We start from the raw sequence: 24,556 nt of genomic DNA, 5'->3' as shown, positions 1-24,556 counted from the left end.
CTCACGCCCTCAACCCCACTCTCCGCCCCCACTCCCTTCATCAGACTCATCACTGCTGATCTAGGGTCAAACCCTAGCATACTCAATTTGAACCCTAGCTGTACGGTTTGTCTGCTGTTCTCCTAATTTTTACTGTTTCTAGTGTTTTCGAAGAGGTTGATTGAATTCAGAAGGACATATAATTGATCACCAGGTGTAAAACAAGAGGGCCATGAGCCGTCCTTCAAGGAGGTACGGGACTGACCAAACCCATTAGTTAAAACATGCAAGTGAAATAGTGTAGGATTATCCTGCATGTCACACCATCAAGTCACAAGGTGCCTACGAGAAAAACATGAACATCAAACATACTGTTGTCTAATAAATTAATTTCAAATTGTAACATTACTCTTACACTCTTGAGTTGACAGTCTTGACTGTCTTATAAAAGACAAACCGAAAACTTCATTCTGAGCAGTTCCATACTCCTTGTCAATAAAAGCCAAACTCCAAATCGGTCAAGATGAAATTGAGTAGTTGTCATTTAATTCACAAAACGTCCATAACAAGACATATCCAAAAAGTATTTTATTTAATGTATCAAAAAAAATAGTAAAAGGTACAAAGATTTGTAATAATCTAAAAAGTGCCAAAACAAACACCCAATGGAAATCCTTGTAAGAAGATAAACTGTAGTGCAAATAGAAAAGAGATTAAGGCAATTATTGATAAAACCCTGAACACAAAGAGATCCCTGCAAGTCCACTGGGCCGGCAGTTTTAGGAGCCAAGTGTCTAGTGCCAACCGAATGTTCAGGTCTTCCACTAGAACCTCACGTAAAAACAAAATCACAAATTTTCCCTAAGATCACTCCATTACACCTGCTGTGAGCGCCTCTCCCTCCGTTGGTCCATTCATCTGCTCCGGTTATTCATCGTTTTCCATGGCACAAGTGGGCTCCCCTTCAGCCATGTCTTCATTTATTTCGTCCTCCCTGTCTGACAAGAGCCCTGGTTGCTCCGTGGCACCGCTGCCCTCCTCCTCTGACATCTCTTCTGTTTTAACGCTGCTGCTGCTGCTAAGCATGTCCTGGGGGGATGGCTTCCAGAAGTCATGCAGCTTGTCCTGGGTGGAGGAATGGGGGCGTTACTGACAGCAACAGCATAGTAGTGCAACAGTGCAAACCTGTTTTGTTTCTTTATACGCAACGTGTTTCACTTCTGCACACAAAGAGCTATGCAAATAAAGTTTGGCTGATTGATTCGATTACACATCTCAGTTCCTAACAGCTGCTTTGTAAATATAATGGTTTTATTTATCTAATGAAACCAATTAGATCAAATGAATGAATCCAATTCATTTGATCAATAAAGCACATTATTTGGAGACAGAAAAACCAAGGCCAGTGAACAATGTAAGAGGGAATAGACAGTACGTTGAGCGGTCGGATCCTTTGGATGAGCATCCACCACTTGGTGTAGATCCTGGCCACCAGGTCATTGACCTGCAAGGAGAGGACTCATTTAATATCATGACATCCGTCACCACACCAGTTTTTACATTGAACATACAATACCTTGCTCATGTTAAAAGTTGAATACCAATACAATATTTTCAATATGGAATGTAACAACTGTTAACCTTAGTCCCACAAGAATTAAGATAAAAATCTACAATCTGATAGCAATCATGTTGCTGGAGGCACTGTGTGACTGTAGAAATCCACTCATTAAAATCCACTTCTGAAAGCTTAATTTGAGTTTGCTTTGGTAGAATATTTAAAAAAACAGGGAACGTGTAGGTGTAACTAGGCCACTTGCCGTCCTGTTTTCCGGCTCAGGCTCTGTGCAGTCTCCCTAGAAGTTCTGCTTTAATGTAGCAGAACTACTGGGTCTGAGATGGGTAAAACCTTAACACCAACCTTGTTCCGGTACAGACACTTGTCATTCTTTTTCATGTCACGCTTGATGTGCCGGTCCAGTTCAGAGCACAGCTCCAGGAGCTGCTCCTGAGGTTCAAAGGAAGATAACTTATGAAGTCCTGCACACTCTTGACACTTTTTCATTTAGGGCCTTGACTGCTGGTCAGGCTTTCATTGTCTTGCAGAAGTAACTCCCACTTATGTCAATCAGATATTTTTGGGGGTGTAGCCAGAATGTTTCATTGGCGTTACTTTGCAACACAAAACTGGCAATAACAAGTAGTGCATGCAATAGAATCGTTTATCCTAGCGGGCAATGTGAGTCCATATTTACATCATATCCCACGTTTTTCAAACTTTGAGGATTTCAGATAAGATTTAGACTAGTATCATCCCTACTGTGTTCTACTATGTAACCCACTGCATCACTAATGGTTTTCCTTTAATAAAATAGTACAAGATCGTCAATGATCCACCACCATAGTAATGCTAAAATTTTCTTCATTCATCTCAATTGGCATCAAACATAAGTGTTCTCTTTGTGAGAGTGAGGACATACCTTTTGAAGAGGTTGGAAAAACGAATAATTGGATGCTTGATTGACCAATGTCAGCAGGCTGTAGCAGAGGTAGTAGGTCTGAAGAAAACAACAGATTACATCAGACTAGAATAAAACACTGGCTCAAGGTGACCTCACACACTACCACCTAGCAATCTAATGCGTGTACAGGAACCAGACTTATTTAAATAGTTATCCAACCTTAATTCATTAAAAAAAATAAAGATTATCCTAAAAAAACAGTTCTCACCCTGAGAACTGGACAGTTATAGCAATTAAATAAGAGATAGATAAAGAGTAGAATAAGAGTAGAAGCTACACAAATAGCACATTGCACAATAGTAGTAGGAATAAAGGTAAAACAGGGGCATGCACTGACCTGTTGGTCTAAAGTGTCCACGTTGTCCTCTCTTCCCTGCTTGGTCCCACTGCAGGCGGAGAGCATGCTGCTGCGGAGGCTGGAGGGCTTCATACGGGATAGGTAGGGCTGCAGATAGGACAGCTGCACCAAGACACACACACACACACACACACAATATTAATTTGTTATATCTATCTATCTATACTGTATGTATACACAAAATGTGAATTAAGAGCATGCACTGAAGAAATTGATAACCAACAGTAAACTCCAAGAGCTCACCTGAAACTCTTTAACAGATGGCTTGTAAGTGCAACTTCCATCCAACAGTTTGGAAATCATGCAGACACTTAAGTGTCTACGGATTTGCCTGAAGAGAAAACAAGAGCACTGAACCTATTCCTGAACAACTATATCATATAACTCTGGTGACGACAGCAGAGGGGGTCATAACAGAATAGTGGGTGGAAAATATGGATGACGCAAGATACTCACTTTCCCCGCGCGTGGTCGGGCAACAGCTGGACCAGACAGCACATGTTGTGGTGGTTGGCCGTCAGCTCAGTGACTGCCAGACACATTCTGGGTAGCTGGAACAACAACAACAGCCCCATTAGGTACAACACGATCAACCCTTGCAGCTTACCCTCCATTAAAAAGTTGGTCACTAGAACAAGAGGAAAGACAGACCTCCTAGGTGTGATGGACCATACCAGCACATTAGAATTAACATTCAAAGACCTGCTAGCCACAGGCATGTGAAATGCTGTTGAGAACCTTATCCATATCGTAAAATAGTGGTTACACAGATCATGCAAATATCAATAAATAATAAATGACAGACAACGTATAGTAAAAGCTAAAGTAGTAAGAAATTTATGGAGAATTAGGTAAAAACTATTTGTGAAAGAAACACAAGAAATAAATATAGAAATAAAAACATAAATCCAGCTTCAAATGTACAGTGTGGAAATTACCATGTTCCTCCTATAGGTGGTCCGAGGGAAGTAAACTTTCTTTAAAACTGTAGATCTCACAATTGGGTCATAACGCTACGCATGGCTCTCTCTACAGGCTCAAACGGTGGAGGACTTCCTACTGACCATGTCTTCCCAGTCCCGAACATTGCTGATGATGTGGCGCTGCAGACAGCGCAGGTCTATGTGGGGCTCCAGGGCGAAGTGGACCTCCAGACCCAGCCTGCTGCTCAGGGCCAGGAGCAGCAGCAGCTCTGGGTCGCTGAAGGCCCGCGGGCACAGGTCCATGCAGTACGACAGGTACTGTGTACGGAGGGGGGAGGACGACATGGGCATGAGCCAGGGGCTTGGTTGGTGACGTCTAAACCAAGACTACGCTCTGGTGTCTAGAGTGCAGTGCTTCACCTGTGGTTTGCTTTTACCTCAATGTTTCATTGTTCATTTCTGTTTTGTATGGGGAATGTTTTCCTTTTTTTGTTGTTCACCGTTTTATTCTGTGTGGAGCACTTTGTAAAACTTGTTTTAAAAAAGTGTGATAAAAATAAAGGTAATTTTTATTCGATTATTTGTATTAATGTTTATTTGATTTATATTAAATCCTCACCTTGAGAACGTTGCTATAGTTGTGCTTAGGGAAAGTGCTCCGTTTCTTTTGGCTGGATGGACTGTCACTGCTGATATCGTTGTCCTCCCTTTCAAAGAAAAAAACAAACAAACACACACACACTTATTTAAGAAACAAGTGATGCCTCGACATAAGGTCAACACGTGATTAATGAGGTTGCTACTCACAGCAAATCTCCTTCACTGAAGGGAGGTTGAATCTTCTCCAATGGGAATAGGGTGACAAATGAAGCGCCCATATTTAGCAGGACCAGCGTCACATCTGCCACACTGGGCACCCACACTTCGAATTTCTGGCTGCTGCTCTTCACTGAAACAGGAACACAATAACACTGTAATGGAAAATCCCTTTTTAGCTTTACTTTGTCCTTTTCAGCTTTTCCCATCAACAACCGGTTGAATGATGACAAGGACCTCTTGACTTATGTCCTATTGCTACCTTTACTATCACACTGGCACATCTGCTTTCCTCCAAGAATCAAGTAGCATTCCTGCAAGGGCGTGAAACTGTTGAAATACTCTGACACTATGAACGGGGCTCACTCTGCTAGAGGAGACTCTTGTATGCACACATTAAATACTCAACTGCTGCATTTAGAAGTCTCATCTGTCCTAGACGCAATATCTCATTAAGAAATTGCCATGATTCCATTCTTATAAGTACCGGTCAATAAGGATGACTAGAACACTAATATAGTCTTATCTTTCTACCCTTCACTCTGTGTTCTCCCTTACTCTCACACACACACACACACACACACACACACACACACACACACACACAAGTTTCCTGTCATAAATACAGAGTGGTGCGTGAAGGTTGCAGACAGTTACCAATGTGGTTAGCAGCAGAGCGTGCAATGACACAGAGGGCCTGGAGGATCTTATCAGAGATCATTCTCTCAGTGTGAACGGACATCATCTGGGAACACAGAGATACATGGCATTTACACTTGAGAAGCAGACAGGGTTCTAACTCTTTTCAGCCAAGTATTTTCCAGAACGTTTTCTATAGCCTTTCTGTGCTCACAGAGGTTAATATTTCATTGTATAAACCGTCAGTAGCTGTTACCCTAATCTCTATTGAATGAGTAGCATGATACCACAATTTCTTTCATCTCTGAATCAATTTGCATTAAGGGTTATAATAACCCTGACATTCTGTCACGTATATTTTGTTATAATATCTAACATCTCAAACCAGTATCTCCTCAAAAAGCATTGCAAGCCAGTTCCTTAGCTTTGGAAGACAACTGAATATAGAATATGGTGACTGGATATAGCCCACACAAACACAATATATATTTTGTAAATCAATGTTCAAGCTTTTTCCAGGATATTTGATAAATTTGGACATTATCCATATGTTGTTTCCAATGATTGGAAAACAACATTTAAAAAATCCAGGCTTTCCAAGACAGCACACCAGAGCGTACCTTGAACAGGAAACATGTGACCTGGGGCGGGCAGGGGGAGAAGTCAAATGCGTCCTGAAACATGCCGATGCGGACATGTAAATTCAGCTGAGCAGGGCTGGACCTTCAGAGAGCAGGGCGAGAGAGAGAGCAAACATTACCATGGAGCCCCAACATTCGAAGGGTGTAATTTTGACAACCAACCATTGTTGAGATTTGAACCCTATTCATCATAAACTAATGTCTATCTTTGAGGCAAATGAGGTATGACGCAAACCAGATTTATGCAATCCATAAAAAGGAGGCGGTCATTGCCATGTGGGGTCACGATGTATAAGCCTTATATGAATTTGTAATATCTGGGGGCAGTTTAGTCTAGTAGTCTAGCGGTTAGTTAGTGCTTGACACCTGGCTGCGTGGTCGTTTGTTCGGACCCCAATGCCTGCAGTCTACCTGTAGCTCTCCTTCAGCAAGATGTTTAACCCCCAACTGCTCCATGATGAAATGGATCTGTATTCACTGTTGCCTTAGATCAAATGTGACTGACCACAAATACAAATGACACACACACGCTTCTACTCACCAGAGAAGGGTCTTCTGCGTGGTTCCCTGAGGGTCTGCCTTGCAATGTCTGAGTTGCAGTGTGTGCTGGCTGAAGAGGCATCCACAACTTTCCAGGTTGAACACCACCTCTCCTGGATGGACATCCTTGATGGTGCTGGACACCACCGGGAACCGCTGCAGGAATTCCCTGGATGACAAGGAGATTAGGTTAGGTATGAGTGATTCTACAGTGGAAAATAATAAAAGAAACAAAAATAAAAGCATTACACGTTGGTATCAACACAGTCAGAAACGTTTACATGCACAGCTTAATCCGATTAAAGCCATAGTTCGAATATGCTCCGCAATTGGACAACTGCAATTGGCTGTATACATGGAGGTGAGTAAACCGATTCATTGGCCGAAGCATGTCATGCCCCGATAGGTGGCGCTGTAACCGATACGATAGGTGGCGCTGTAACCATTTCAACTAGTGGTAATAGCGCCACCGGCTGACCTCTTTACGTCACCAGCAACAACAAACTCGAGAAAGATGTTTTCAGTGGACAGCTGTCAGTTCACTTCGTTTCCATATAATTTCTCCGACACGCCATTGTTCCGACCTCTCGGTCGTATGCAGAGTCCAGCCAGAGGAGCTGGCTCTGCTGGCGGAGGAGTCCGCATACGACCGAGAGGTCGGAACAATGAGCGTCTGAGAAATGATATGGACCCGAAGTGAACTGACAGCTGTCTACTGAAAACATCGCTTTCTCCTCCATGTCGTGTTTCATAATATCAGAGAATATCCCCGTCAGTTCGGCCCCGGCGCAATGAATGAATAAATCGTAGTTACTACTTTACTACTTTACAACCTTGTTGATGAGCAACATTTAGAAAAACATGTACTTTTAATTCAGCATTGAGTGAAATCGAAGAGTAGTGTGTACTGAATGCATGTTGATGATGATACACTTCTACATTGTGTATCATCATGGGGTAACTACATTGGCACGACACCGGCTTCCTCCATCTTTTGCGCCAGCTTTTAAATAAATTGCCGACCCGAAGTGAGTTGACAGCTGTCTGCTGAAAACATCTTTCTCCCGCCGGAGCAGCCCCTCCACCGCCCGTCCGTATACGTCATTCCCCCAATTCCTTCTCCCCCATGGCCGAGATAACCCACACTACGAGTCTTTACTTGTTGTGGAAGTACCCGAGAGCCGGAGAACCCGATGCGGTCTTTAAGAAACATAATATCAGAGAATATCCCCGTCAGGGGACAGTTCGGCCGTGGCGCAATGAATGAATAAAGATCGTAAAGACGTCGGAAGAAAAAAACGTTTATTTTGACACATGTGCCCGAAGTTACTACTTTACAACCTCGTTGATGACCCACATTTAGGAAAACATGTACTTTTAATTCCTTGGGTGAAATCGAAGCGTCTCCTTCTACTTCCGGCTCACAGCCCCCGGAAAAGATCTCAAGCATGCGCAGAACGTGAACTCCAAAACGATGCTGTTTATATGCAGGTAGAGACCAGACTATGAACGACTTATCTAGGTGTTCTTATCCGATTTAGCTTGTCCGTTCACGTGCTGAATTTTGTGCGAATTAGATTGGATAAAGGTGTTTACATGCATTTTACAATTCCTGTTGAGGTCTTATTTGTTTAGTTACCCGATGTTACCCGATGACTCTGCATGTAAACGTGCTGAGTATCGTGGCAGAGAAGCCAAAGTCAATCAATCAAACAAATGTATGAATACAAGTAAAAATGTGTCATGCACAAGACAAATGCCTCAAAGGTATCCTTCTCACTCACTGCTGTTCAGACGTGATGGCCCCATCATGTGTCTCCTCGTCCTCCTCATGCTCAACTTTCCTCAGGTCGTCGTCTATGCAGGAGGAGAGCAGCACCGTCTCCTGCTCTTTGGATCTGACGGAGGGGGGGAGACAAAAAAAGGTGGACAACATTTCCACCATCATGGTCCAGATGGAGTAGTTGGCTGGTGCTGAATGGGAGAAAGATCCCAGTAGCGTACCTCTTAATGCTGCGGATCTCCTTCAGCATCTGGTCCAGGTTGTTCTTGCAGCCAAGTGATGTGGTGGTGGACTGAAGTGCCTGATGGGGGTGAACAAAAAAATAAAAAGCACAGGGTCAGTAAACCAGTAAACCATGTTTTTTTGTTGCCAGGGTCTAGAGTTTACTATTATGATTTTGTCTATTTAGAACCAATAATCTACTGGCAAAACAAAAGTTCCAATACTTTCAATACTACTGTTTCAATAACTTAAAAACCAATAGAAAGCTTAAATTACCCCAGGGACAGCATCAAGCACAATTAGTCCCAAGTACAGTCCCATACCACCACTTTGAGTTTTGTTTGGTTAGCCCTCAAACATTTCTTTATTCACAGTACTGCTTAGCAACTTAGCAGCAGTAGCATAACGCCACTGTGTAATACAGCTTACATTGCTAGGGATAGTGTGTCGCTGGGATAAGATGGGCTCCGGGAAGGCCCTCTTCTCCGGCATCTTCGGCTGTTTAGCCACGGGCTGCATCATCTCCTGCAGGGAAGGCAGCTGCTCATCATCACTGCTCTCAGAGCTCTGTGCTTCACCCAGATCCATTCCAAAGCTGAGGTCAAGGCCCATTTCCATGTCATCTGCGTCCACCATCTTCCCACCATGATCGGCGTCTTCCTTTCTGGATGGAAGTGAGGAGGTCGAAGGGTCTTTGGAAGTAGAACTCTCCACTGCAGGCACTGCGTCTCCCGTGGTTGGTGTCCGATTCTCTGGGTTGAGAGGAGTTTTGTGCACCTCCACCTGTTCACCGTTTTGTTTATTGAGCTGCTTATTCGTTAAAGAAACTGGGATTTTTAGTCCACTGGCTAGTGATATTGAGTTGAAATTCAAACCCATATTCAACCTTTCCACTTTAACAACGAGTACGGGTAGTTTTGGACAAGACGTATATTTGGCATCCTTCACAGTGACCGAGGCAGATAGATGTGCAAAGTTAGTTCCAGTGGAATGCTGTTTTTGCTGACAAGGTGATTCAGCTGAGGGCGTACAGGAGGTGGCTGCCACCGAGTGAGGAACACAGTCACCCTCCGTGGTGTGGGGGCTCGGTTTTTCCTGCTCTGCCGTGGGCATTACTACTGCTTTATGCTTAGGGTTTGAGAAATATATTAGGGGGTCGGGGGTGAAAAGGTCACCTATGTCATCAGGTATTACAGAGGGTCGCCTGGTCAAGGATTTCTTTTGCCCCTTGTGACTGCTCAGAGGCCCAGTAGGAGTGGATTTTGTGGCTTGTTTGGGAGTCCTACACACATCACCAATCTCCAGTGTGGTACTTTCTCCTGATTTCTCATCCTTACAGGGCAGCATTACCTGTGCAGCAGGGATATTGCGCTGAGAACAGTCTATCTGGTGGCTTTCCAGAGGGCCAATACTGCTGATGCTGCAGCTGCTGTCCTTGGAGTCCTGGACGGTTGTGCTGCCGTTCTCCAGCCGAGGCTTATGATCCTGGCTTCTGACACCTTCTCTGCTCTTTGCCATCAGTATCCTCAAGCGTTGTTCAAAAGACTTGACTGGGGACCGTAAATACACATAATCCTCTGTGACTTTCACCATGTGGGCTTTCCGCACCCCTGGCAACCTGGGCGGAATATGACGGCTTGGCAGAGAGTCAGCTGGCGATGGGGGGTTTAATAGCGGCGGCGGCGTCATCGAGTGTACCGACGGGCTACTGGTCGGTTCGTTGGCGAGATTCGTGTTGGTTTTCTCTGGTGACAGCTCCAACCTTATCAAGGCACTCGGTGAGGAGCTTGACAACGCTGAGATGCACTGGGATTGGCCAGCGATGCCGTTTGGGGTCTGAACTGGGCCTGGAATGGAGTTTTTGAGACATGGTTTTTTCAAGCTGCTGTCGATTACTTCAGAATCCTTGCACCTCTTCAGCAACGAACAGTTGCTCCGAGCTGGAGAAAAGATACAAAGGAAACTGCTTATTTGGTCAGTTATTGATATTTACCAGCAATTGCTTTCCTGAGAATAATCCAGCATTTCAGTAAGAGGTACAATAAAACCCTTAGTTAAAAACTGCAGGAAGAAAATAATTGCAGATATAAATTAAACTTTAAAGATAAAAATGCAGGGTGGCTGACAACTTGAATTTTATTTTTTTCCAAAATAACAAAAGTTGGGACACATTTTCATACAATGATTTTATACAAATGAGCAAAAATAAATAAATAAAGGGGAAAGTCATGTGCCATCATGTGATTTCTACTGAGGGGGTAAGGGATTACAGTCAGATATATTATTGAAGATATATGGAAGATATATTTTTGGAGCGATCACGTGAGATAATCTTACCTGGATGTAACTTCACACTTGAAGAAGTATGTGCAGTTTGTTTCTGTACTCGGAAAGCATTGTTCTAGCAAAGGAAAGGAAAGTCTTACAGAAGTTAACATTCAATAACATTGACGGTTCTCAATTAGAAAGATTGCTCTTATTGGAAACTATGTATACAGTACAAGTTAAGATCCTGATGAAAACCCAACCGAGACCTTTACCTGACAATTTTCCACTGGTTTGGCCACTTTGGGAGAGGAGAGTGAATCTATAGTCCGGTTGTTGGGTGGGGTAAGAGTCTTGTGGCTCAGCAGAGGTAACATCCTCTTTTGTAATGATAATGAAAGACGGTTTTGAACCTGAGAGGGTTTCATGGGGGTCTCCTGGAAATAGGGTAGCTGGGATGGAGAGTACTGCTGCATTGGACAACCCAAATAGTCTTTCACTGGAGAAAAAAAAATAATAATAATAAGGATTATTTTTTGGAACTTCCTTAAAAAAATCCAAACAAAGTGCATGGATTTCTTACTAAAACTTTGCAGACGCAAAAATCTGGAAAGATGCTGCGCACAAAAAAATCTGGATGTAAACATCCAGATTGACACTCACACATCTTGACACTACATGACACTCAAGAAAGTCGACTTATTGGCTTAGTCCAACTATGATTGGATTACTAAGATGCATGTATGAGTCGAATTAAGAGTCGAATTAAGACCCCTAGATAATGCGATTCATAGTCGAGTTAAGTTAAGCGTGCATGTATGGAGTCGAATTGGATTATGCGTTGAATTGTGTTCTGCGCATGCTCGAGATCTTTTCCTGGGGCCGTGAGCCGGAAGTAGAAGGAGACGATAGTCGTGTTGTTGTTGTCGCCGTCGGAAAACGAGAAACGGCGATTTATTTTAAAAGGTGGCGCAGAAGATGAGATGAGATGAGAGACTCTTAGCTGGATATCTGATAGATACGCTGCCTGTAGAGTTTCTGCCCTCTCCTGCTTGTGTGCGCTCGCTAGTACTTTGGCAGGCGTGGCCTCTATGACGTGTAATGTGCTCTGATTGGCTAGTGTTGAGCGCCCGCCTCCTAGTGTATTATGTGTGCTGCCATCTTGTGGCTATGTGCGGTTAATACAGCTTTTATACATTTGGTCCTGTTCCCTTGTGGCTATGTGAGGATATTACTTCCTAGTGCTGATATTCGTCACAAAGCCGGTGAATGTAGTTAGCCCCTATAAGAATTGTGTCCCAGCCGCGGGAGCATGCATGGCATGCATTCATTAAAGGTGGAAGCACGCAGACACTACGCTTCGATTTCACCCAAGGCTGAATTAAAAGTACATGTTTTTCTAAATGGGTCATCAACGAGGTTGTATAGTAGTAACTTCGGGCACATCTGTCAACATAAATGTTTTTTTCTCCCGACGTGTTTACGATCTTTATTCATTCCTTGTGATGCGGCGGGGAATGCCGTATACGGACGGGCGGCGGAGGGGCTGCTCCGGTGGGAGAAAGATGTTTTCAGTAGACAGCTGTCAACTCACTCCGGATAGGCGATTTGTTTAAAAAGCTGGCGCAGAAAATGGAGGAAGCCGGTGTCGTGCCAATGTAGTTACCTGCATTCAGTACACACTACGCTTCGATTTCACCCAAGGCTGAATTAAAAGTACATGTTTTTCTAAATGTTTCTCATCAACGAGGTTGTAAAATAACTACGATCTTTATTCATTCATTGCGCCGCGGCCGAACTGACGGGGGTATTCTCTGATATTATGAATCTTACAGACTGCGTCGGGTTCTCCGACCCGGTACTTCCACAACAAGTAAAGACTCTTAATGGGGTTTTTCTCGACCATGGAGGAAAAGGAATTGGGGGAAATTAACTTTGGCTTAGACTCTCTGAAGTCCAGATTGAAACGAACATGGAGGAGAAAGCAATGTTTCAGCAGACAGCTGTCAGTTCACTTCGGGTCCATATCATTTCTCCGACGCTCCATTGTTTCGATCTCTCAGTCGTATGACGGAGACAAAATGATATTGACCCGAAGTGAACTGACAGCTGCCTACTGAAAACATCTTTCTCGAATGCCGCCTGAGTTTGTTGTTGCTGGTGACGTAAAGAGGTCAACCGGTGGCTCTATTACCACTAGTTGAAATGGGTACAGTGCCACCTAACGTACCGGGGTATGACACACTTCGGCCAATGAATCTATTTACTCACCACCATGTATGAATGTAGTCGAACTATGGCTTTAATCAAATTAAGCTGTGCATGTAAACGTACTGAATCCTTGCGTAAGCACGATTTCACGCAGATTCTCTTTGTACATCCCAATTAATATGAAATTGAGCGCACATGCACGAGCCCGACTCTCCGCCCAGTCTCCTCCCTCATTTACGATACGATACGATATGATACTACTTTATTTCTCAGTTTGCACTGAAATTCTTTTTGCATCCCTGGGTAAACTCATTTAAGAAAAAGGGAGGACATACAGTATACATACAGTACATGTAGACATATAGCATAAATAGACAGACATGTGGGCATACAGTACATGTAAAACATAGCGCATCAACAGACAAACAGAGCATTAACAGACAAGCATGAAACTTATAGCCACAAATGACAATATCAAGCATGACAGAGGACAAAACATACATATACATACATCACTTGGAGACATTATATACATGAATAAATAATTATTGCACTAGATCTTGATGTTGCTGGTTTAACAAAAGGATTGATTGACTGATATTCTTGGTGTAGAATGTGTGAGATGTCAGTGGAAATATATCTGGCCAACCTGAGCATGCTTTTGTTGTGGGCCTCCTGGAAGAGGTGTATTATTTATACTAATTAGCATTTAATATGCTAATTAGTATAAATAGGCCTGCAGTAGTGCCCTTGTTAGGAGAAATACATAGTTCCAAGAGGAAAGCTCTTGGGAATCTGAATCGGCTGATAAGCCAGTCATCATCATGAGCCAAAAAATCATAATAGTCGCGAACACCCGTTCATTTCGAATGCGACCATTCGAGCCAAGACCAACCAAGATCTTCTAACAAGGCCAACACTGCTATTGTCAACTTATCGATTATTGCCACATTTTGCGCATGCTTTTATATTCTATATTAAAATTGCACAATTTGCAGTGATCTCTGCACAAAGGGTAAAAAAAGTTGAACACATAGGCCTACAAATGGAATAACTATTTAAAAAACATTAGCAAATGTATACACACCACTAGCCTGAAAACAGGGGTCGTGAAGACAGATCAACACAAAGCAGAAACAATTATTGAAAACTAAGGGAAGTAGGGACTTCAACTAGTTTTGAAGTGGCTAATAAAGGCAAGGATTCTTACTCTCCTGTTCCGTATGCTCGATGTACAGGATGTGCAACTATACACTTACAGGACTATACTGCACAAGCTACTGATCGAATTGATATCACCATGTAGCAATAGCACCGCCCAGTGTGATCATAACTGTCGTTTAAATATAAATATAAAACAGGTAGCATTGGAGATTAGAGAAAAAACCGAAGCTCTCTCCTGGAATATTAAATAATTGGTTGTGCCTTCCACAGCAGTAGATACACAAAGTAGATATAAAACAAGTCATACATCTTTCTATGTCAATAAGCACACAGATCACAACGCTAGGCTATAGGCACCATGTGTCATGTTTGTAGTACCTCCGTAACGTTACTAAGGTCCGTATCGCCTGTCAAAATCCTTCTGTTTGACCTACCTTTACCCGTTGGCGAGTAGTAGTCTGCCATGGTTCTGTAAAAGTTCAGAAACATAACATGTTTATTTCCTGACCTTGTGACGAGCTATAAAAAAAAAAAAACATGTATACCTCACAAATTACATTGGTATACGAATTATTGGATGACGTGTTTCAAAACACGTCATTAGTTTGTGAGAAAACTAATGACTTATTACATTGACGTTACTTAAATCAAACACCAAAGTATGGTAAATGTTAGCCAGCAATGATGCAAGTGTGTAAGGTCCAAGCAGACAACTCCGGAAATGCTAGCTACAGATCATAGATTATATTATCATAGACTTCGTGTAGTTGAACAGTATCATGAGCTTCCTTTAATGTACAAGATGCATCGTCGACATCGTTATATCGAAACATACATTTAGGAGCAGTCGGCTAAGCTAGCTTCTGTGTTCTATAAGGAAATAATAGTAATGTACCATGACCTAGCTTAGTGAAGTGACTACAACCCTTATGTGTGATGCAAACAATGCGAATGTCTTACCGTGGGTTCCCTTGATTTTCGGACATGTTTTTTTATGTTTCAGAACACATAGACAGTTATAATTCCCCATATGTCTGTAGGTCCAGAAGATGTTCAGAGTTCGGACACTTCTCCCGCCTGGTGGTCCACTGCTAAGGTACAACGCATTGCATTGTGGTAAATGCAGTTCAGATCTATTATCAAAACCGAAACCATAACAACATCCTGAATTTGAGAGTATCTTCACGATTTCCATGTTAACAGAATATTAGATGTAAAGATGTTAAATGTTACCCTTCAAATGTATGATTCTCACTCCATCTTGCGTGAAAATAATAGGCTAGTGAATAGGTATAGCCTACAAAATATAAAAAAAATATATAGGCCTATTCATGTGTATGCTCTGGTTTTAATAAAAATACTACTATAAATGGAAAACCTACCACAATGTGAATACAAATAAAATAGGCTGTTTACAATGAGGAAACCATGTATCTAACCAAGAGGAAACATTTATGGTCGATTCATGTCATGCAAATAATAAAACAAGTTAGAAAAATGTAGACGTTGTTGACATGTGTAGATTGTCTGTTCAAACCATACATTTATTAGGAAAATCCAACACTGCACTGAACATGCCTTGCGTCATTGAAATATATATTTTACTTGATAAAAACAGTTTGTGATGAAGACAAGATAGATAATTCAAGCACACATATATCGCAAGACACAATTTAACAATAAACTAGTGCTTAATAGTGGAAAGTATTACTGCCAGTCAAACAAAAAAATTACTATTGACATTTTCTGACACTATTTGTATGAAATGTATCATCAAACTTTGTGTTAGGTCATCTGTCACCTGAGAAAAATAAAATTCCTGCTCAAACCAGTGATCTATAAACATGTAGTTGGGGTTCAGCTGTAGACCACAGACAGGATTAGCACCTATCCCTATGCTTTTTCACTTCTTTGCTTTCCCCTGAGCAGCCACTGCCTCCATGGCCTTCCTCACAGTCTCTTTATCTCCCAGGAACTGCATGGGCTTCACAGGTTTCAGGTTCTTGTCAAGCTCGTAGAGGATGGGGATACCAGTGGGAAGGTTTAGCTCCATGATGGCCTCCTCTGACATGCCTGGGTGAGAGGTGAAAGGAACACGGTGATGTGTTGCATTATGATTGGTTGTCATTACCAAAAAAATGATGCATAAAAAAAGATATTTACGACTATAAGCTGGGATCAATTATTTTGTTCATATATTTAGGAACCAGTCCCAGTAACTTTATTTTGAGTTCATTACAAAGAGCAAAGTCGGGCATTATCAAATAAGCATTTTTACTTTTTGGTTCAAACCTCTAGATATATAGGAAAATATATGAAAATAAATTCCTCATTTGGTTACCTTCCAGGTGTTTGACGATTCCCCTTAGGCTGTTGCCATGGGCAGCAATGAGGACCCTCTTGCCCTTTTTAATCTGTGGCACAATCTCCTCATTCCAAAAGGGAAGTGCCCTCGCAATGGTGTCCTTAAGGCTCTCACAGGAAGGAAGCTGGTCTGCACTCAGGTCAGCATAGCGACGATCCTACCAAACACATACCAATGGACACACTTTGGTACTTAAAACAAAGAGAGAAGTATCAACTGACAAAGACATAACATAAAAGTTTGGACTTTTCTTAGCTAGATTATTTTCAGGAAATAATGATAATATATAAATAACAATTTGTGAAGTTGTGAATTTGTTAAAAAGTTTCAGAATGGCAAAATATATAATGTTAAAGCAAAACACATTATATTGTAATAAGCACAAGACAATCTTTGTGATTTAGAAAACAAATTGCATCATAGATCAATGCATGTTTCTTTGCTGTTCTTTTGCTATATCTATGTATGGGCAGAATCCAAAGAGCCTACGCTCTAAAAGGTTAATAATTGTCCACATGATGACACCACAGTCAGCTCACACTGTTCAATAGCATGCACTACTGATCTGAGGATGTCACATTGCTTCCCTACGGGTCTATCAATACAGACAGACCTTTGATCTATCCAATCCGATAGTGACTGAACTTTGACTCCCAAAAAGCCTTACAATACATTTGTCAGTCGTAGATGAAGAATTGAACACAGATCTAGAGAAAGTATATTGCATGAGGAAAAGCCAAGGGTGTGCGTGTGTGTCTTTACACAGGCAGAGTTAAGTAAATTGTTCTGATGTTAAAGATTCATTTACGTATTATGAATGGCTTTGCTATTACTGCACATGATAAGAGCACAGACATAGCAATTGATAAAACAGCAACCTTGATCGGGTAATTAAAAAAAATGAAAGACCCAGTACTTGTCCCTTAACTGCTTCTTATTTGAACACAAGCAACACAAGCAACCAATGACCAAACAATGTCAATTTCACAATTTCACAGATGATCAAGCGTTTGAATGGATTTCCCCTTGAGTAACTCCTCTAAGCATAGGCCTACTAATTCCAACTGAAGGAGGTCGAGTGACGGACCAGTTACCTTGCTGATGACAGTGTAGAAGTCGTGGCCCGGATCCATTGGGGGAGGAGGGATGTCGAAGGAGCGCCTCCATACTTTCACCTGGGCTTCTCCGTGCTTGGCGGCGGTCTCTGACTTGTTCAGCCCCGTGAGGCCCCCGTAGTGGCGTTCGTTGAGCCGCCACGTTCGGTGCACCGGCACCCACATCTGGTCAATGCTGTCCAACACCATCCACAAGGTGCGGATGGCCCTCTTCAGCACGGAGGTGTAGCAGATGTCAAACTCATAGCCGGCGTCTGTAGCAGGAGCGGGTCAGTCAGTTTAGATGACAGTGGAACTTCTAATAAGCCAAAATGAATCATTAACTACTGACTGCACACGCACACACACACACACACACACACACACACACACGCACACACACGCACACACACACACACACACACACACACACACACACACACACACACTGTGTTGATGTAGGATTTTGGCAATAGAATTTTGTCAGTGTGTACCTTTGATTGTTTGTGTTAAATCCAGACCATGATGTAAATGTAAATGCAACTATAATCACAAAATGATCATTCTGTAGCATAAATGGTTGTCTGTTATCTGAGTGTACAATACAATACAATACAATGTAAATACAATACAATCAATGAATACCTTTTAGTGCTTGTCCACCTCTCCTTGCCTCATGTTCTCCAGCTTTGCTCAGATCTGCGTCAAACCACCCACTGAAACGATTCTCGTCGTTCCAGTTACTCTCTCCATGACGAATCAAAACCAGTTTGTACACAGCCATTTAACTAGTTGTACTGGACAAAGCAGATAAGGGCTTACAGCAGTGGCGATGAATGAGCAGACGTGCAGCTACAACTGTCACAGCTTCTGGTGCAAGTTGATTCAATTTTACTGTAAACCCGGGTTTGGATTGGTTACTCTATCCCTATTATGTATTCCACGTCGTCCAATGACAGAGGTGGGCGTCGGCGACCTTGCTGCTGACAGCTCGCGGCGTGGCCTGCTCGTGCACAGTGGATAGGGTCACTTTATTACATAAACATATTTGATCCACATTCCATTAAATTAATGCTAATGCGTGTGTGTGTGTGTGTGTGTGTGTGTGTGTGTGTGTGTGTGTGTGTGTGTGTGTGTGTGTGTGTGTGTGTGTGTGTGCGTGCGTGCGTGCGTGCGTGCGTGCGTGTGTGTGTGTGGGGGGCGGCTTTGTGTGTGTGCGTGCGTGCATGTGTGATGATTGATTGATATGATAAACATTGACAAATCATACACATATATCTTCCAACCCATGCATAATCAGATAATTAAAATTAAACAATGGGGAAATACAAAATCGAAATGTAGGTTACTCAGGTAGCATACACTCTGCTACCTGACTCTACACACTGTTGTTGGTGGCCTATAGCCTACTCTGAGAAATGAGGAACTTGTCACAGAATCACAGCAGAAGCGCTGAAAAGTGCACCTATTAAACAACGCGTAAATGCCTAGACGTAGACGTAGCCAATAACAGACCCGGTGTTGCCAGTAGGTGGGGTCTGTATGCGGAAGATACAAGGAGTCGCGTTTGTATGAGACTGACATCACAGTGCTGTGTATGCTCCCTTTAAACTATTTGCCAATCGGACCAAGCGTCGTCTCCCAACCCGTTTGGGCATGGATGAAACAAGTCCGCTAGTTCCTTCATTTCAAGATTCACTGGATACAAATTATTGTAGCGAAACCAATCCTCGTGGTGGTGGTTTTGGAGCGATCGCCACACCGGGATCTGTCATTCGTGTACCTGCTGAAATCCCGGGTCGCGGTTTTGAGCGACAGCCTCTTCTGGACCGAAACAGAGCGAACTCCTTACGGGACCATCACAGGAATGATTTCTCTGACGATCCCGAGTTCAGGGAAATTGTGAGAAAAGCAGAACAAGCCATTGACGAGGGGATCTTTCCGGAGAGAATCTACCAGGGATCCAGCGGCAGTTACTTCGTTAAAGATCCTCAAGGGGTGAGAATATTAGAAGCCTCAATTATTGTTTGTTTGTTTTGTTTTGTTTTTTTGTTAAAATGATGGGATGAAGTTGCAGAATTGGTAATGTCATTCATCTGTCGGCCCACATTTTTTTAACGGTTTTAGGCTTATCATATTATCACATAGTCACAGCCTATGTGCAAATTACTAACATTGCTGCAGCTGTAAAACCCAGTTAAAATTTGTATATATTATCTCCAACAGCCCTGTTAAAAAGGTAGGCTACCCTTTGAAATCCAAAGTACTTTTTTTTACAATTATTTTACTGTGGCAAAGTCACCATCAATAGCCATCAAAGTCATGTTATTTGGCGGTAAATGTTGTGTAAAATGTGTCTTGAGATAAGTCAATGTGTCTTGGGTTCTTTGATAAGAAATATTCTGCAATGCATTCTGACCTCAAACATATTACATTTCTACCAAATCAATTCACATACGGCTATTGGAAAGCACCAAATAAGCACCTAACTTGGACTGGTGGTCTCTTACTGTCGTGACCGTGGTCCTGACTCGATAAGTCTCCATCACAAGGGATCATGTGAGATAACTTAAGATAATCTAATTGACATAAATAAGTTGCGAAACAAGTCCAATAGATGCAGAAATCATCTGCTTAGTCCATGAATTGACTCCTTTGATGGCAACATGGAAGGTGGAAGATATGTGGGTTCAAAACTTGTTATTGAATGTTCTGGTACACACTGAGAATCCACAAGTGTATATAAATGGCATTCCGCCCAATTTACAAAGTAGTCTGTTTACAATTACATGTTTGAAAGTAGTGAGGCCCTTTGGAATTCAGAATTCACAGTTCGTCTGTTAATGCTTGCAGAAGATAATTGGCGTCTTCAAGCCTAAGAACGAAGAGCCTTACGGCCAGCTGAACCCCAAGTGGACCAAATGGCTCCAGAAGTTGTGTTGTCCTTGCTGCTTTGGCCGAGACTGTCTGGTCCTCAACCAGGGCTACCTTTCAGAGGCCGGTGCCAGTCTGGTGGATCAAAAGCTTGATCTGAACGTAGTGCCCAAAACCAAGGTAAGAAAACGGGAACAAGTTTGTAGAGTATGGATGGAAGATTCCTACACGCTTCTCATCATCTACTCTACTGTACTGTGAATCCTTCATTTAGTTTACTGTTGCCCTTTGCAGGTGGTGCACCTTGGGAGTGACACATTCAACTACAATGCAATAGACAGAGTGAAGTCTCGCGGCAAGAAGCTAGCCTTGGAGAAAGTGCCCAAGGTGGGCCAGCGTTTTCACAGAATAGGCCTGCCCCCAAAGGTAACTACTACTGCTACGTTTGAATTATGTGTCATTTGATACTGTATGAACTGTAATGTACACAGTATCACAATGGGGCATATGTGAATGACATTTAAAGATTTCTCTGTCTCTCTGTCTATCTTGCTCTTATCTATGTGTCTCTGTCTCTGTGTCTCTGGCTCTCTCACTCTGTCTTTCTGTATATGTGTCTCTCTTGACTCTGTGTGTCTTATATGTGTGTCTCTCTCTCTCTCTCTGTTTCTGTCTCTCTTTCCTTCTCTCTCTGTCTCTCTCTGCCCTTCTCTCTCTGTCTCTGTCTCGCTCTGTCTCTTTCTCTTTCTGTCCTTCTCTGTCTACATGGCAGGTTGGGTCATTCCAGTTATTTGTCGAAGGGTACAAAGATGCAGAACATTGGCTCAGACGTTTTGAAGCCGAGCCTCTACCAGAGAACATAAATCGGCAGCTCCAGATCCATTTTGAAAGGCTTGTGGTCCTGGATTACATCATTAGGAATACAGGTTTGTTTTGGTTTTTACTTAATGCTGAGACAGAACGTAATACATCTCAGTGGATTGTATGGCACTGACACACATTTTGTTGTTTTTTCTGCTTGCAGATAGAGGAAACGATAACTGGCTGATAAAATATGACTATCCTATGGACAGTGGAGGCATTCGTGTGAGTAAACCATGACTAAATATGACCCAGTAGCCAGAAGATAGATATTCGTTGAGAAAGACATATGGTTCTATTTTAAAGCATCTTGCATGCTGGTGAGGTCACCTGGTGTGAATCCATAGTAAATTCAAAAGTAAACCATTAGTAGCTCAGTATGTGTTTACAAGGAGTGTTTACTTTATTTTTGTGTGCTTGTGCAGGATACAGACTGGGTAGTGGTGAAGGACCCTATTGTTAGGCTGGCTGCCATTGACAACGGCCTGGCATTTCCCCTGAAACATCCCGACTCCTGGAGAGCCTGTGAGTCACAACAACTCTAGAAGCACAGTTACCTCACACTAAAATGAAACCTCAGTGACAGCACCATCTCTTGTAAAGCAAAGTTATTGCATTAGCACACTGTGATTGGCTTGAATATTGCAATCTATTGCACTTGCCATAAAAACAAAATTTCACCTTGATAATTTGAGTGGTATCGGTCTGATATGTGTATAATCGGTAGAAAATAGCTAGTACCACCTGATATTTTTTTTTTGGTGCTCTTTGATAGAAAACTCCCCAATATTTTCACCTAATGATGATGTGTTTATTTTCATCAATGTATTGTTATTGGAATAATAAAGATGTTGGCCTATTATCTTAAGAACATCGCTATTGGACAATACATTTGATATAGGTGCCACTGAGTGGTGCAACCCTGAGGTTCACTATTTAGTGTATTCAGTCTTGTGTCAGTCAGTGTTGACCATTGGCGTATCAGGTTCAGATCATATTATAAGATATTTGTCCTTCTCCTCCCACTGCAGACCCCTTCTACTGGGCGTGGCTCTCCCAAGCCAAGGTTCCCTTCTCCCAGGAGATCAAGGATCTGGTGCTTCCCAAACTCAACGATCCAAACTTTATCCAAGACCTCGAGGAGGACCTCTATGAGCTTTTCAAGGTACGCACACGTTTTAGTGAGGAAACAAGTATTTTATAAACCATGAAGATCCATATGATTGTTATGAATGTGTGTCTTTAGCATGAACATGCACAATGTTGAATACTGTGTGTGTGTGTGTGTTTGTGTGTTTTGCAGAAAGACCCAGGATTTGACCGGGGTCAGTTCCATAAGCAAATTTCTGTGATGCGAGGGCAGGTGAGAGAATAAAATATAAATAAGTCATATACATAATCAATGCCTCAACACCATGCATGTCTCATTTGGTTTCTCCCCCGCCCTACTAGATCCTAAACCTAAGCCAGGCTCTGAAGGAGGGCAAGACGCCCCTCCAGCTGGTGCAGATGCCCTCTGTGACCGTAGAGACAGCCAGGAGTCCTCAGAGGTCCAGCAACCAGGCCTACACCCATAGCTTCCAGAGCCGCAGGCCGTTCTTCACCTGGTGGTAGCAGACGGGGTACTGCATGCTTGGAGCTGGAAACATGGACTATTGGTGAATCAGAATAGGACAAGACAGAATACTGAGGGTTTGTCGGTAAGAAGTAGGGGAGTCTGATTGAGTTTCAAAGTTGAAGTTTTAAGGTGCTGAGATGGAACCCATGACAGCCAATCAACCTCATCAATATCTGGTGTGTTTCAGCAAAGCATCCAGGGAGATTAACCTTAAATGGGCTGTGTGCTGAACCCGATTAATGCTTCTTGAATCCTAATAACAATGTAGTCTATTTCATTGATGTTGTGTACCTGCATCTGAGACCTGCATACTATTACAACTATCCCGGGCCAAATTGTTAAAGGACAGTAGATAGAAATATCTGTTTGGCTTCCGCCTGCTCCCCTTGCAGGCTTATGCGTAAATTAATTAGTTGTGCACTTTTGCAATTTTGTTGATTACATGTCCAGATTCTTCAATCTATCATAAACTATATATTGCTGTTGACGAAACAGGGGTGACCCGCTATTGATAAGAGTGGGAGCTCGATCATTTGCTAGGACAGTTACAATTGTATTGACCTGCTGTTGAAAATGTGTTTGTCTCTCTCTATTTAATTTATCCTACCTCTAACTCCTGAAAGAAGTTGCAGAATTTGTCAAAGGAGTGTGACCATGAGAGAGGAAACAATGGTTGAATTGAATTGATCTGTGGCCGTGTTAGCGTTTTTGTGTAGCAATAGTATGCTCCCTAGTGGGGACATTCTGTCATAACATGTTTGAAAATGCCAGCTCTGAACAATGAATGATAAGGCCATGCATCTACTGATCTGTGTTAAAAAATGTACATCTACAAAGAGAGGGAAGGGTAAACGCAAGCTATAGATTGGCTTGTCCCCTGATTTGATTTACTTTTTTAAATCGCAGTGCCATGAAGTCCTCCAGAAGAACAAGAACACCCTACAAGAACACCCTTGTAGTAATTTCATTTTTGTTATTTTTTTTTTTTTTTGCTTTAAAGTGTGTCCTCACTGCATATGTAAATGTATGTAATTTATTTCCGACTATGCAGTATAACAATTATTAATATTAAATATTGCGTGAAAATGTAACCTAATTGTGGTCTTGGTATGTGTGGTGTTGTTTACTAAACTAAGTTATAAGGGGCAGTAAAACACGTTGTGCTTTGTGTCTCCCTATAGTTGTATACACAAAGAGCTGGTAACTCTGGTCAACCACCACAGCTACGGCAAACCATAAACCCTCTTCCACAATGTGGAAGTGCTACTGTTGTGTGTGCTGCTTGTGCTGTCCATTTCCTTCAATCAAGGTTATACTTATCGTTGCACTTCCTCAATTTAAGGTTTTTTTTTGGGTGTGTTTCATTTTGTTTTGCAAGAGAGGCTAACAACTGAATTGCAACCAGAAGGAAAGTGCACATCCAATTACTGTGGATCAGGAATTTAATCTTTTTATTGTCTGACTTGAATGTTTTATTTCCGAAGGCCCACTAATCCCCTCTCACTCCCACACTCTGGTTTTCAACGATTTAGGAGTTTAACCACAGCGTTTGACTAGTTTATGAACTACTCCATGACAAGGAGGCTGTCTGTGGTAATTTCTGGTTTCTATAAATAGCGTTCATGACATCCCACCAGTGGCATACTTGCCCTCATTGTGTTGTGTGTGTGTGTGTGTGTGT

At 42.3% G+C, this 24,556-nt stretch overlaps 3 protein-coding genes across 3 annotated transcripts; 1 reads left to right on the top strand and 2 right to left on the bottom strand.

The window, feature by feature from the left end:
- Window positions 1–554: 554 nt before the first annotated feature.
- Window positions 555–15,150, bottom strand: slf2 (SMC5/6 complex localization factor 2). Its single transcript, XM_084470325.1, has 20 exons — window positions 15,024–15,150; window positions 14,498–14,532; window positions 10,964–11,187; window positions 10,761–10,824; window positions 8,853–10,363; window positions 8,423–8,502; window positions 8,203–8,316; window positions 6,420–6,587; window positions 5,858–5,960; window positions 5,256–5,343; window positions 4,590–4,731; window positions 4,402–4,489; window positions 3,924–4,100; window positions 3,316–3,410; window positions 3,103–3,190; window positions 2,839–2,961; window positions 2,460–2,537; window positions 1,901–1,987; window positions 1,415–1,483; window positions 555–1,104 (listed from the first exon to the last, which is right to left on the bottom strand). The coding sequence occupies exons 1-20, from the start codon at window positions 15,047–15,049 to the stop codon at window positions 907–909; spliced, it is 3,558 nt and encodes a 1,185-aa protein (XP_084326451.1). The 5' UTR covers window positions 15,050–15,150; the 3' UTR covers window positions 555–906.
- Window positions 15,151–15,586: 436 nt separating this feature from the next.
- On the bottom strand, window positions 15,587–18,427 carry LOC311350375 (phosphoglycerate mutase 1). Its single transcript, XM_084470383.1, has 4 exons — window positions 18,168–18,427; window positions 17,523–17,797; window positions 16,405–16,585; window positions 15,587–16,136 (listed from the first exon to the last, which is right to left on the bottom strand). Exons 1-4 carry the CDS (start codon window positions 18,304–18,306, stop codon window positions 15,967–15,969), a joined length of 765 nt encoding a protein of 254 aa, XP_084326509.1. The 5' UTR covers window positions 18,307–18,427; the 3' UTR covers window positions 15,587–15,966.
- Window positions 18,428–19,085: 658 nt separating this feature from the next.
- Window positions 19,086–23,906, top strand: LOC311350869 (phosphatidylinositol 4-kinase type 2-alpha-like). The gene is made up of 9 exons (XM_084470961.1): window positions 19,086–19,520; window positions 20,376–20,576; window positions 20,691–20,822; window positions 21,169–21,322; window positions 21,421–21,482; window positions 21,683–21,782; window positions 22,289–22,422; window positions 22,561–22,620; window positions 22,710–23,906. Exons 1-9 carry the CDS (start codon window positions 19,179–19,181, stop codon window positions 22,869–22,871), a joined length of 1,347 nt encoding a protein of 448 aa, XP_084327087.1. The 5' UTR covers window positions 19,086–19,178; the 3' UTR covers window positions 22,872–23,906.
- Window positions 23,907–24,556: the final 650 nt, after the last annotated feature.

Source organism: Micromesistius poutassou, assembly GCF_964030765.1.
Source record: "Micromesistius poutassou genome assembly, chromosome: 7".
Taxonomy (NCBI): domain Eukaryota; kingdom Metazoa; phylum Chordata; class Actinopteri; order Gadiformes; family Gadidae; genus Micromesistius; species Micromesistius poutassou.
Note: the sequence above shows the minus strand (reverse complement) of the source record. Positions and strands in the feature narration are given on the sequence as shown.